The sequence below is a fragment of the Hipposideros armiger genome, unplaced genomic scaffold (assembly GCF_001890085.2).
Source record: "Hipposideros armiger isolate ML-2016 unplaced genomic scaffold, ASM189008v1 scaffold_1164, whole genome shotgun sequence".
NCBI lineage: Eukaryota > Metazoa > Chordata > Mammalia > Chiroptera > Hipposideridae > Hipposideros > Hipposideros armiger.
This window is the reverse complement of record NW_017732514.1, coordinates 342600-354849: the sequence shown is the minus strand read 5'-3', so window position 1 is coordinate 354849 and position 12250 is coordinate 342600. Positions and strand designations below refer to the sequence as shown.

Below are 12250 nucleotides of genomic sequence, written 5' to 3'. Positions count from 1 at the left end.
TCTTATAATGCCTGGCACATAGTAAGCATTTAGTGAATTTTGTTGAAGGAAAGAATTAATGCATATAATTCTGAAGCAATTTGAAGTTTCTTATCTTTAAGGGCTTACTTGCAACATAGATTTGTTAAAAGGCATGTATTCAGTTGATGAGCAGCTTACATAAATTGTTTTTCAAGTTACTTTAAAGTATATTTCAGCTGGGTATGATAGGAGTAGCAATGACCCAGGAGTTAGAAGGCCAGGCACCAACAGGGAAGTGAATGGCAGAATGGCTTGAGAAAGTGACTTAACTCTGCTGAAGTTTAGTATCTACATGAGTCAAATGATTGGTTGGTGCAGGTTACTTGTGATATTCCCTGGAGCTTTAATATTCCACAACTGAATAATTCAAATTAAGGAAAATTCTATCTAAACTTAATAAACACTCATATTGTGACTGCTATGTGCCAAGTAATATACTAAGGGCTTTACACAGTATGCAGTCATATAATAATAATAATTAAGCATATACTATGCATGGGGCAGCATTTCCTAAACTGTAAAGTGTAAACAAATGATAGTTGCTATTAAAATTATTGGGATTTTATTAAAATTCAATATAGTATAAGTCACTAAAAAAACAGAATAGAAATAAAATAATACTTGGAACTGAAAATAATATAACAAAGTAGTTATTTGATTTAAACCACTAAATAAAATGTATATGGCCAAAATAAGTGATCTAATCTTTATCTGACTTGAGCAAATATACTAGCCATGACACATGACTTTACATTAGTCTCACTGAAAAGAATTTGGCTTTCATAAACTTGAATGTTCTCACACATACTAAATCATATAGGAGAAAGCTTTTATGAAACAAAGACATGCTGCCAGTATCACATCTTACTACAATATCCATTATTATCAATATTTCGTGTACACAATTCATTTTAGAAAAAGAAGCTAGGAATCTTCATATGTTCACGATAAACAGTAGCGCGTCTGAACATCAAAGGCGTATTTCAAAAATGCAGTGGGCACATGGTTGCCTGTAAGCTTAGTAAGAAAGTAATACAGTGAAAGAAAGTTTGGGGAGCTACTCACAGGCTTCAGTTCATAGGTTTAATAATAGTCTAAATCTTAGGCTAAAGGGCTGGAAATGGGTGGAACTTCGGCAAGCCCAGAAATTTCCATGTCTGGACATGCTGTGTGGGCCTTTGTCTTACTACTGTGATAACTGCCAAGACTCAATACAGTTCATCCCCTCCACACACTAGATCGGTTCCCGCCCATCCTTTATGACCAAATGTGGGCAACACTTCCTCTAAGACGCTTTTTCTGAACCACTCCCAGCCGTTCCTCTCAAATGTCCCTCGCTCACACAAAGGGTTGGATTAGGGCCCCACCTCGATGTCTCTATAAAACCTGGTATAAATCTCCAAAATATTTCAATTTTTCAGCCTCCTTGGTTGTATGACATTATTGGCTCATAATCCTTCTCATTCAGTAAACTGTGAGCTCCTTGAGAACAGGAACTATGCTTAGGTCATTGTTAGGGTCCCAGAGCCTCACACAATGCATGACACTAATGTCATGCTAAAGAACTGTTTGTTAAATGAATGGGTGGATGGGTGCATGACAGCAATAGTGGCACTTATTATTAAAATGGTTTGCACCATTGGATCTCCTTCATGTTAGAAACGTGATGAGAACTGACTATGTTCCGAGGGAGGCAGCGGAGTCAGGAATGTATTTCTGGCACATTTATGGTATTATCTTCATAATTAACTATTTACTTTAGGTCAGCCTTCTCCCTCTCCCCCTTCGTCTGAGAATAGTAGAGGAATTGGGAGAAAAATGAAACATAATTTGAAAAAATCTGTTCAACAGGTGTTTATTGAACAGCTGCTGTCCAAGGTGGTATGTGTCCTCGGCAGACCCAGATTCTAACCAGATTCTAAGCTATAGTTTAGATATTTAAGAAACTCATGTAAAGGGAGATATAAAGTAATACATGATATCAAAAGGACCAATTTTATTAAAATGAAAGAACAGGCAATAAGGGTCATACAAAGGTCAGAGATGTCAGAGGTAGATTGGCTGGATTCACGGGATGCCCGCTAGGCAGGAGGGTGAGGTGGGATCATTGTGGCTCAAAACCTGCTCTCAGCTGTAAAGGTCCTGGACCCAGAGATGGTCAGGTCTAAGGAGACAGGCATACACACACACCAAGCTTACTGGAGCTTGAATAACAAAAATGCCAATGACCAGGCCAACCAGAAAGGTAATTATGACTTGAACATGGACTCAGATTAAAGGGATCTGGGTGGTACTAGAGATGTTTTAGTCACACAATGCAAATGGATAAGGCTGACTTTCCATACAGCCTTTCTCTCCAGGAATCAAAGACCAGATTCAGTATTTCCTTCTCTTAGACTGTATTGGATAAATAGAACACCTGGTGGATATAGGTAAATGCCATAAATGGTAACTATTATGGAATTTTAGGAGATTAGAAGATGACATTCAGCCACAGAGATCAAGGAAAGCCTAATGGAAGAAGTGGTATTTCAACATGTCCTTCAGATTGCTTAGAGTTTTCAACTGTGAATTGGGGAAGAACATTCTAAACAGAGGGAGGACATGAGCAAAGAAAGTGAGTGGTTGGTTCATTTTTGCTGGAACACAGGGTATGTGATGGAGAAGCATAGACTATTATGAAGGAAGCACAGGAACCAGGTCATAAAGGGGTTTGAAAGCCAGTTACAAAGTTTAAATGTTATTCTTTGGGGGTTGGCAGAGTGGCGTGTTGGTTAGGAGTTGGCTTGGGATGCCAGCTCTGAGCAGCAGGGCCCCGGTTCGGATCCCACATGAGGGCCAGTGACGCTGCGCCCTCTACAGCTAAGATGGTGAATAATAGCTTGACTTGGAGTTGGGCTGCCGTGAGTTGGCAGCTACCATGTAGGCTGCAGTGGGGCTGGCCGGCAGCGGGTGTGACCGGCCGTGTGTGGCCATCCAATGGCCGGCAAGTGACTGCCTCACCCAGGAAGAGCGCAATGATAATACCAACATGGGCCAGTGAAGCAACGTCCTCCACAACTAAACTAAAGAACAAAAGGACAGCAATTTGCCTGTTCCTCTTCCCCGATTCCCCAATGCTGTTCCCCACCCCCAATTTCCCAATAAAATCTTTAAAAAAGTAAAAGTAAAATAAATAAATGTTATTCTTTGAGCAGTGGGGAGTTATAAGAGAGAAAAAGCACTGCACCCCAGGAAAATCTACTCCAGGAAAATGAATTTGGCAGCAGCGTGTTAGTTGGCTTGAAGGGGAGTATCCTGGATGCAGAGGCCACTGGACACTTTAGAATCCCCATGGGAGGACTGAAACTAAAACAGCAGCAGTGTAGCGGGGACAGAAACTGAAGGGTACAAACCAGGAAGTACCATAGTTTTTTCCTTAGAGACACACACACTCATTCCAAAGCAAAATATAAACCTATATGCTATATAACCAACATAAATTTAAAACAAAACCTGTCCTAATTTATATGAAATTCTTCATTTATAAAGAACAGAAGACTGAAAAAACAGTGTGCTATTTAGCCAATTTGATTGATTTGGGATTGTCTAAGTATCAAACTTGATGAAAGTGGGATTTCCAAAGCATAGGTTACCTAAGGGTCAGTCTAAGGGGGGGGGGGGAATCCTACATAAGTAGATTTTCTTGTCTCCCAAAATGTCCAGGTGATTTCTCCAAATAGACATCCTTTGAAACACTTTTTAACATTAGCTAACCCAACTAACAGGAATGCTGCAAAAAACAGAAACAGGAACTTTGTGAGAAGTTTGATTACCTGTATGGCATCCTGGAGGAGAGGAAGAATGAGATGACCCAAGTCATTACCCGAACCCAAGGGGAGAAACTGGAACGTGTCCGTGCCCTGATCAAAAAGTATTCTGATCATTTGGAGAACGTATCGAAGTTGGTTGAGTCAGGAATTCAGTTCATGGATGAGCCAGAAATGGCAGTGTTTCTGCAGGTAAGTTCCTTTTGGCACCAGATGAAACTAACCAAGAAGAAGTTGTCATCGCCTTTTCGTTGTTTTACGTACATCTCATTCTGTTGTATTTTATCAACAAAAATATAAGTCAATTATGTGCTTATATCTCCATCTGTTTAAACAATTTCATGAGCATATATTTAAGGGACCATAACAATGTTTAAAAAGAAGAGGGTCCTGGTATAAAGGAGCAGTTATGTATGGCTTTTAGAAACTAAGCTGAGATTTTCATAGTTAGCAAAGGAAAGACTTAAGTCTCAACACTGTTTTTGATGAAAAGAATTTAAGTAGGCCTGTCTTTTGTTTGCTTTCACAGAACGCCAAAACCCTGTTGCAAAAGTAAGTAATTTTCATTTTATGGAAAATGCATGCTTTTCATGTTTACCCAAGGCTATCAAACTGTAAACAGTGACAGAAAGTGGCAACTTATCTTTGTTGCAGAATTTCTGAAGCATCGAAGGCATTTCAGATGGAGAAAATAGAACATGGCTATGAGAACATGAACCACTTCACAGTCAACCTCAATAGAGAAGAAAAAATAATACGTGAAATTGATTTTTACAGAGGTTTGTTATTCTTGTGACCGTTTGGCCCAAACTGCAGGTGTGTGAAAGCTGCAGATGACTTCAGTGGAAGGAAAAGGAGATTCAGAATCACTGCCACAATGGATGGTGACAATTTTACAAGGATAATTTCTTGAAACTCTATTTCATGACCAAGTCATATGGTTTGTTGACAGTGTTTATTTAGCTTTCCATTTTATGGTGCCTGTTATAATGACATTATTGGGCATTTGACTCTGTGTAGTCAAATCATAATTGATGATGATGATGATGATATCACAATTTCAACCCTGTCTCAATTTCAATGACGTAAAATATCATCAGGTACAAGGTTAAGGATGAGATAAAAATAACCCATAGAAGACATTTAGATGGACATTGTGGCACATCCAGTTAAACTTTAGAGGGCAAGAATAGTAACAAGTCACAGAATAAGTCACAACCTGGAAATCAAACTGGGTCTGTGTGACCGGATTTACTCCATGAGATATAAATGCATCCCTACCATTTGGTCCATAAATTCCACTCCTGGAAATGTATTTTGATGAAATAATTGAAAAGAGTAGAAAATAACCTTGAAGCTGGCCAAAACTCAGATGGACTTGATCCATCCTAGCCCATCTAGGTGGTAAGACTTTTCAGCTAGACCACTAATAATGCCATGAAGGTGAATCAATGTCCACAGATATAACTTTAGAAGCATGTCTTCAGGAAGGATTCTTTTTTAAGAAATTATTTAATATCGTTTCTCCCTAATATTGCCTGAGGGAATATCAATGGATTAGGGAAACAGTCATGGCATTAATTGTGGCAAAAGTCAGCATTCACACAACAAAGGAGGCAAGAAATTAAAACAAGACAAGAGTTTTGAATGTTTTCTGAGATAGGAAGAGAGTTGCATTTAATTTGATAGAGATAAATAAGTGGCAATCCTAGCCCTCCAGGAGCCTGCAGATGTAACAGGCTCACGGGGGTCAGGCGAATGGTGCACCGTGGTGGCGAGGACTGTACATCAGTGCTACAGGGAGCAAGGAGGATGGTGATGATTTGGCCTGTCTTTGCATTTGTCTGTCCGCATTTAACTAGAAGCAAAAAGGCCCAGCCTGATGTACTTGGGCCACTGTCAAACGTCTTGGAGAGGATTTCCCTAACCCTGACCTTAACCTGGGCTGTAAGTACTGACTATTGTTTTCATGGCTGTGGTGGTCATTGTCATGATTTTAAAAATATATTACCTTACCAGAAGATGAAGAAGAAGGAGAAGGAGAGGGAGAAGGGGAAGGAGGCGGAGGAGGAGGAGGAGGAGGAGGAGAAGAAGAAGAAGAAGAAGCAGTAAAAGTGGAAGAGGTGGAAAATGTTCGAACAGAGTCACCAGGAGAAGATGAAAGTCTGCAGACAGCTCTAGAGCCTGCTCAGCTGGCCCCGGAACTCCAGGCTGCCCCAGCGACACTTCCCACACCTTCGGTTTCCTCTCCAGAGCCACCTCCAGCCCTGCCGCCTGTTGTGGATGCCCTAGTGACACAGGTAAACTGTTCATGGGTTCTTTCCTACAGGGCACGCAGATGTGCCTTCTTGCTGAATAGCCTAAACAATGTATTATACTTTAAGGAAAAGATAAGTATATGCCAGATATTTGTATGTGGAAGACAAAAGATTTCAGGGCAGTCACAGTGTCAGGGAGAAAAGTCTTCTAGGTGATTCAGCAGGTTCATTGTTGTTATAACTCATTGGCAAGACTTAGTTTAACACAATTTTTCCACCAATAACAGCCTCAAAATTGAGGCAATCTTTGTCTGGATTGTGTGTGTAATATATTCATGGAGAGCTGATGATCATGAAGATTGGGTCCGCTCTGAATACAGACATAGAATACAGATTGAGAAATAAAAATGATACTATACTTTTAGAACTTTGCATTTTCTGTAGATAATAAAGTAAGTAAATAGAGAAGCCAGGCTAGCTTATGTACCGCTTGCTTACCCTCAAATACAACTGAACTTGTTCAGTTGGCAAACAAACGAAGCTTAACTTTCTATGCATCTGTCATTTGATGAGATTATGGGTTGACAGCATTATTTTTAAAATTCCTACAGAAATTAGCTCATTCCAGATCTATACCTGATTGGCTGACATTATGTTTCTAAGATGTTACTGTCCAGTTTTCAAGCCTTTGTGCTGACTGCATGATACCTTCGGCAGACAGGTCCCAACCTGTTGAGTTTGTGGGCAGTGCTGTCTCACCACAAAGGAGCCCTGATTTTGCACCTGCTTCCCAAGTGCATTGAAATTACCTATCGCAACTGAACCTCAGAAGAACTCAGAGATGGACGTATATTCTGTGTTCTGTCTCCACAGGAAACCAAGCTAAAATACTCTTTATAGTTCATAGAATCTTGAAAATTTGGGTATACCAATCGTACTGAAGTTGAAAGAGATTTGGTAACTCAATGACAGTGAAATCAATATTGGGTTTTAGAAAAGAGGCTTTGGGGGCCCACCTATAATGTAAAAAATTGATTTGGGTCAACAGTTTGACCTTTCTCTCCTATTTGATATTTTATGAGCGACTTTCATTTTAGGATTCTGCTGTCTGCCTGGCCAGGCTGCCATCTAGTGAAAGACAAGTTCGAGAGGGCACGTGCAAGTGCTCTGATGAGGGGTGCTGTTAGCATTCCTTCCCTTAGTGCTACAGAAGGTAGAATGACCTAAAACGTGCATTAAATCACGCACGACACACAGAGCTCACAGTTGTCAAACCCGAAGGGAACTAAAATCTACTGCTTTTTGTTTTTCTTCTTCTTCTTTTTTTCTTTTTTTACTTTTGAATTTTTCTGTCCTGATCAAGGGGGAGGTTGTGCCCACTGGCTCTCAGCAGACCACAGAGTCTGAAACGCCAGTCCCGGCAGCCACGGACACTGCGGATCCCTTGTTTTACCCTAGTTGGTATAAAGGCCAAACCCGGAAAGCTACCACCAACCCACCTTCCACCCCAGGGAGCGAAGGTCTGGGGCACATAGGGCCTCCAGGGTCTGAGGAATCGAATGTGCAGAAGGCAGAAGTGGCAGAAGCTGCAGCCAGTGAGAGGGCAGCAGTGAGTGGTAAGGAAACTAGTTCACCTGCAGCTACTTCTCAGGTTAGTGATAACGCTCTCGTGTCTGAATGCTTCCCTGTGCTGACCAGGGTCCCGCGAGAATCGCAGCAAAAGAGAAGGGCTTCCAAAGGGGCAGAGAGAGGCTGTGGCCTTGGGGAAAACCCAGGAACAACTCGGCCCCGTGCTGGCTAGTTGTTTAAGCCTCGTATTGACTTGGTTTTTTAGGCCTTTTATAAAACAAAAAAAGAAAAAAACAATTCGACTTCACTCTGATGGGAGTGGTGACCTCACATCTGGCTTCCCAGGGGATGGGGCTCTAGAGAGACTGGCCCTTAGGCATGTAGTTGAAAGCTGCTTTGTCTGCAGTGACTGGCTGCTGTCCCTGTTCCCCTTTGCAAGGCCACTTGCCCTTGCTCAGCCTCCTCTGTGTCCTCCTTGGGCTTCCAAAGACTAATCACCTGCTTTTGTGTCATTCCCAGCAACCCCCAAGGAGCACGTGTGAATTGAATTTTAAGCCTGCTCTGGAAAATAACCCGTGATTCATGGATTCTGGGAGTGTGCTGGCTACAGCTAGACAAAGATAGTCTTGGCTCCATTAAACCAATGCTTCCTAAGCATGTGCTCCTGGGAACAGAAAAGTACAGGTTTTCCTCCATTGGATTTTTTTAAAAAGGGGCACTTATTTCCTTTTTTTTTTTTTTTTTCCTTTTCATAATGAAGGTTTGACGTCCACGTCTTCTTTCTAACAGTGGGTTAGATATTTGCATGGCTCAAAGATTCCATAGAAGAAATCTTCTGTAATTTCTTCTCCAGGAAGAATGTTCATGGTTACTCTATACCTGTGAGCATTCTTAAATGATGTGTGGGCCTGAGTGCTGCCCAGACAAGGGGCTGTCAAAGGAATCCTCTCTAGTTCCGTGTTCCTGGGTCATCAGTTGGTGATGAACAACAAACATTATTTCAAAAATCATAAAATTCCTTATTCCCTTGACTGTATCTGCTCAAGTGAACCTCAATTCCATGAGGTAATAAAAGGAAACGATTTTTGGAAAATTAAAAGTAACATGCTTTTGTGACATACATTATTTTCACAGGTGAAAGGACAAACATAAAGGTTTGGTTTGAGGAAACATTTTCAGGTGGGTTTTAGGTTTAAGAAAACGGAGTAGGCTATGATTATTTCTAGCAGTTTGTGGGAATTCTTACATTGTTAGTGGAAGTGGAGTGAGGAGATGTTTTCTGAAGAGACTAGTACAATATCCAGTGAGGAGCATGAAATAGGGCTCTGACGCAAGATGAAAAGTCCGTCTAAATGATACTGGAAAAATGATTTGTGATAATATCAGTGAAGCTTTCTTCTTGTTTTCTCACAGGAGTTAGCAATCTGCCTAGCACTTTTGGCTTTTCTTATACTTCACTACATCTGGAGTCAGATTCAGTGCTTGATTTTTACTTTATTGGGTAGGAAATATTTTCTTCTCCCTTGACTAACATCTCATGTAGTTTCTTTCATCAGGTTCCTCTTCTGTAGTCCCAGAGATGAATTTCTCCCCAACCTTGAGGCTCAGCCACCTAAAATGAACCAAGCTCTTAGACAGCACTGTGGCTTCAAATTCCCACAATGCAGTCACCTCCGGGCACTTTCCTGGGGAGAATTGCTCCATTCTCTAATCCTGCATGGAGGGGAACCCTGACTCAGTGGGCAATTATTCAGTAATCCAGTAAGAAGGGACCCTCCGGAATGGTCATGAGGGGAGGCCAGTTTCATGATGCTGTGAAAATCAAGAGAGGAGCAACAAAGGTCTCATTCAGGAATATGCAGGGTTTCCGCAGATTAAGTAGCAGCATTTCATCTGCTTACACCCAAGGGGCCCAGGAGGTGGCCAGGTGACTCCTGTCTGGGATATATGGGCAATTCTTGTACTGGTGAACAGGTGGATGGGTGACTTGTCAGTTCCTTTTGAACAGTCAGACTCTGCAGTAGCTTTCCTGCCCTGGGAGAAAGGTGCCCTGGTACAAAAACTTCAGGGGGGTTGCAGCCGGGTGAGATCTGAATGAATACAGAGCCAGAGATTAATGTTCATTTACCAGCCATAAAGAATTGGAACCAAAGAAAAGTCACAAAACCAACAAAAAGCATGCTGTTTTTGAGATCTTTCTCAGAGTCAAACCTTTTCTTAATTACTGTTATGAGGTTTGCTTAGGGACTGACATCTTTTAATACCCTTTTGAATGTGATCAGTTTAATTAATAATATTTAAAGATCCAAACCCTATGTACTTGCAGTAAATGACCCTTGCTGGACCTGAGACCCAGCTCCCTGTGCCTGTAGCGTGGAAGCAGTTCAGGGTGACTGGCTCTGAAAGGCCTCAGCTATTTCTGGCTCACTGACTATTCCCTGCGTTGACATTCACGCTTCTGGAAGCTCCCATCGTAGAGTTCCTTTCTGCCTCATTAGCTGTCTGAACAGCAAAGGCAGTGGGATCTTAGTGGGTCCCTGTCATATCTGTAACAGCGTGAGAGTGGGCCTGCCCCCAATGTCTAATAGTCAGCCAGAAACCCATGCCCCTAGAATGTTCTGAGGATCCTTAGAGTCTGCTCAGGTACATAACTCCTCCTCCTGACATTATGTGTGGTGAAGAGCAGTGGGAGGAAGCATTGGCCATGGACTCAGTGGGGCACACGGGGAGAGAGAAAACTCCATGTTTTATTGGAATATCCTACCTGTGGATCTGAATAATTGTCTGAAGAGTTCAGCTTCCATTCTGAGAATTCACGTTTTGGGCTTTGTTGCCATACATCCTTGTAATGCTTCTCTGAGGCTGCAGGGGGAGAGTCATGCTTCTTTTCTGTCCACTGAGCCCATGTCGTGTACGCTGACATTCCCATGCCTGTCTGGTGAGGTGAGGGTGAGGCAGGTGGGGACGGGGTGGGGCTGGGTGAATGGACAGTCAGTATTGCAAAGAACCTTACTTGTGTAGTTCTTGGTGTTTGAGAAACGGCCTTTCACATCTCTATGTGAAAGCAGGGAGCCTGCTTATGATGGAGTACCACTCTTTAATCCGTGAAAGGGAATATGGACAGCTCGATCGAGATCTCACCAGAGTATCAGGTTCCTGGCCTCTGTGGATTTTCTGTAAGCCTGATTCACCTTCACCACCTCAGAGCCCAACTCACTACATAACATTTACCCAGTGCAAGGTGAGCTTGTTGGAATTTCACACTTCATCATTAGTCTTCCCTGAACATTCAGGATGTGACACAAAAGTTCTCCTTGGTTCACTGGTAGTTCCTCTTAATGTACGGTCCCATGTCAGGGAAAGAGGCTGCCTTAGGGACATCTCAGGCTCACCTGCTCAGGTGTAAACTCCCTCCAGCCCCCGTCAGTGGAACTGCAAACCTTTTAGGAAGGCCCATGCCCTGTTTCCAGGTGATTTCCTCGTGGCCATTCGCATAGTGAAACCCACCCTTGCTTTTGCTGCCTGTAATATCTGATGCCATGCGATCTCTACTGTATCATATTCTTTCTCTCTTCGCCTAATCACATAGGCAGATTATGTGTGAGAAGCTGGTCGTGGCAAAAACCCGACATCAACTCTCTCCACCAATGGTGAACTCAGAGAGGCATGGTTGCCCTCCCATCCTCATTCTCGAAGAAAAAATAGCTTTTCAACAAGGTTTGAATTCAGCCCTATATCAAATCTGGATCTCCTAGGAGGCTCCGCTTCTCATTCGTCCTTCTGCGGGATGCACTTTGAACCTGACCACACTCATTCTTCCCAGAAAACCTCATTAAAGGGGTTACAGGTCACGCTGTGCAAAGCCTCGATACCTGAGCTGATTGTTAGCTACAAAATCGCCCTGTAAGTTTCCAGCTTTCTAGGCCCTGCCTACTGTGTGCTCAGATGATGCAAAGAGAGTTTGTTGGAAATGACAATTGACCTATGTCATGTGTTAATTTTTAAATTTATTTGGAAAAAATTATACCAGGCCCTACCCAGTCAACCTCAGATGACAGGGCAATAATAAGGCGGGGAGAAGGACTGTGAGATAGCCGTCTCCGTGAGCCTCATCTCCTGGGGGATGCCTCCTTGTGGCCATTTCTTGGTCCAATCTGCTTCCATCCTGTCCTTCCTCTCCCTACAGACTTACATGCAAGTTACTCACAGGTGTCAACACAGGGACTGCCTCCTTCCCCGCCCCCACCCCCATAAGTAATTGGGTATTTTATTGGGAATGCGAGTGGCTTTTAAATGTTTGCAGAAGAGAGAGCAGCAATGAAAGCCCCTCTCTGTTCCCTTCCTCGCTTCCCAGTGAGGCTTCGTGGCCTTTTGTGGAAGACTTTGTCCAACCATTTACATGGAAGCTGTTCAGGGAACAGGGGTTTCCAGAGAAATAGCTTCCTGTTTGGTGGATTAACTTAGCAGCTGCTCTAGCTGATACTCGAGCTGAGCCATGGCAGCTGCCTCGAGGTTAGATGAGCCCCCATTCCCGCCCCTGCACACACACACACACACACACACACACACACACACACACACACACACACTCCA

At 42.7% G+C, this 12250-nt stretch overlaps 1 protein-coding gene across 14 annotated transcripts in view; it reads left to right on the top strand.

Moving 5' to 3' along the window:
- Nucleotides 1–12250, top strand: part of TRIM55 (tripartite motif containing 55) — a 61291-nt gene that overhangs the window by 33439 nt on the left and 15602 nt on the right. For 2 of the 14 annotated variants that reach the window (XM_019632687.1, XM_019632686.1), the window contains 7 exons: nt 3789–4022; nt 4360–4382; nt 4485–4609; nt 5850–5864; nt 5925–6130; nt 7452–7704; nt 9071–9158. In XM_019632687.1, the coding sequence (XP_019488232.1) occupies nt 3789–4022; nt 4360–4382; nt 4485–4609; nt 5850–5864; nt 5925–6130; nt 7452–7704; nt 9071–9158 (944 nt within the window). Of the gene's footprint in view, nt 1–3788; nt 4023–4359; nt 4383–4484; nt 4610–5849; nt 6131–7451; nt 7740–8176; nt 9042–9070; nt 9159–12250 lie in introns of those variants that run through there. The other 12 variants (XM_019632693.1, XM_019632695.1, XM_019632697.1 and 9 more) reach the window with 12 other exon arrangements.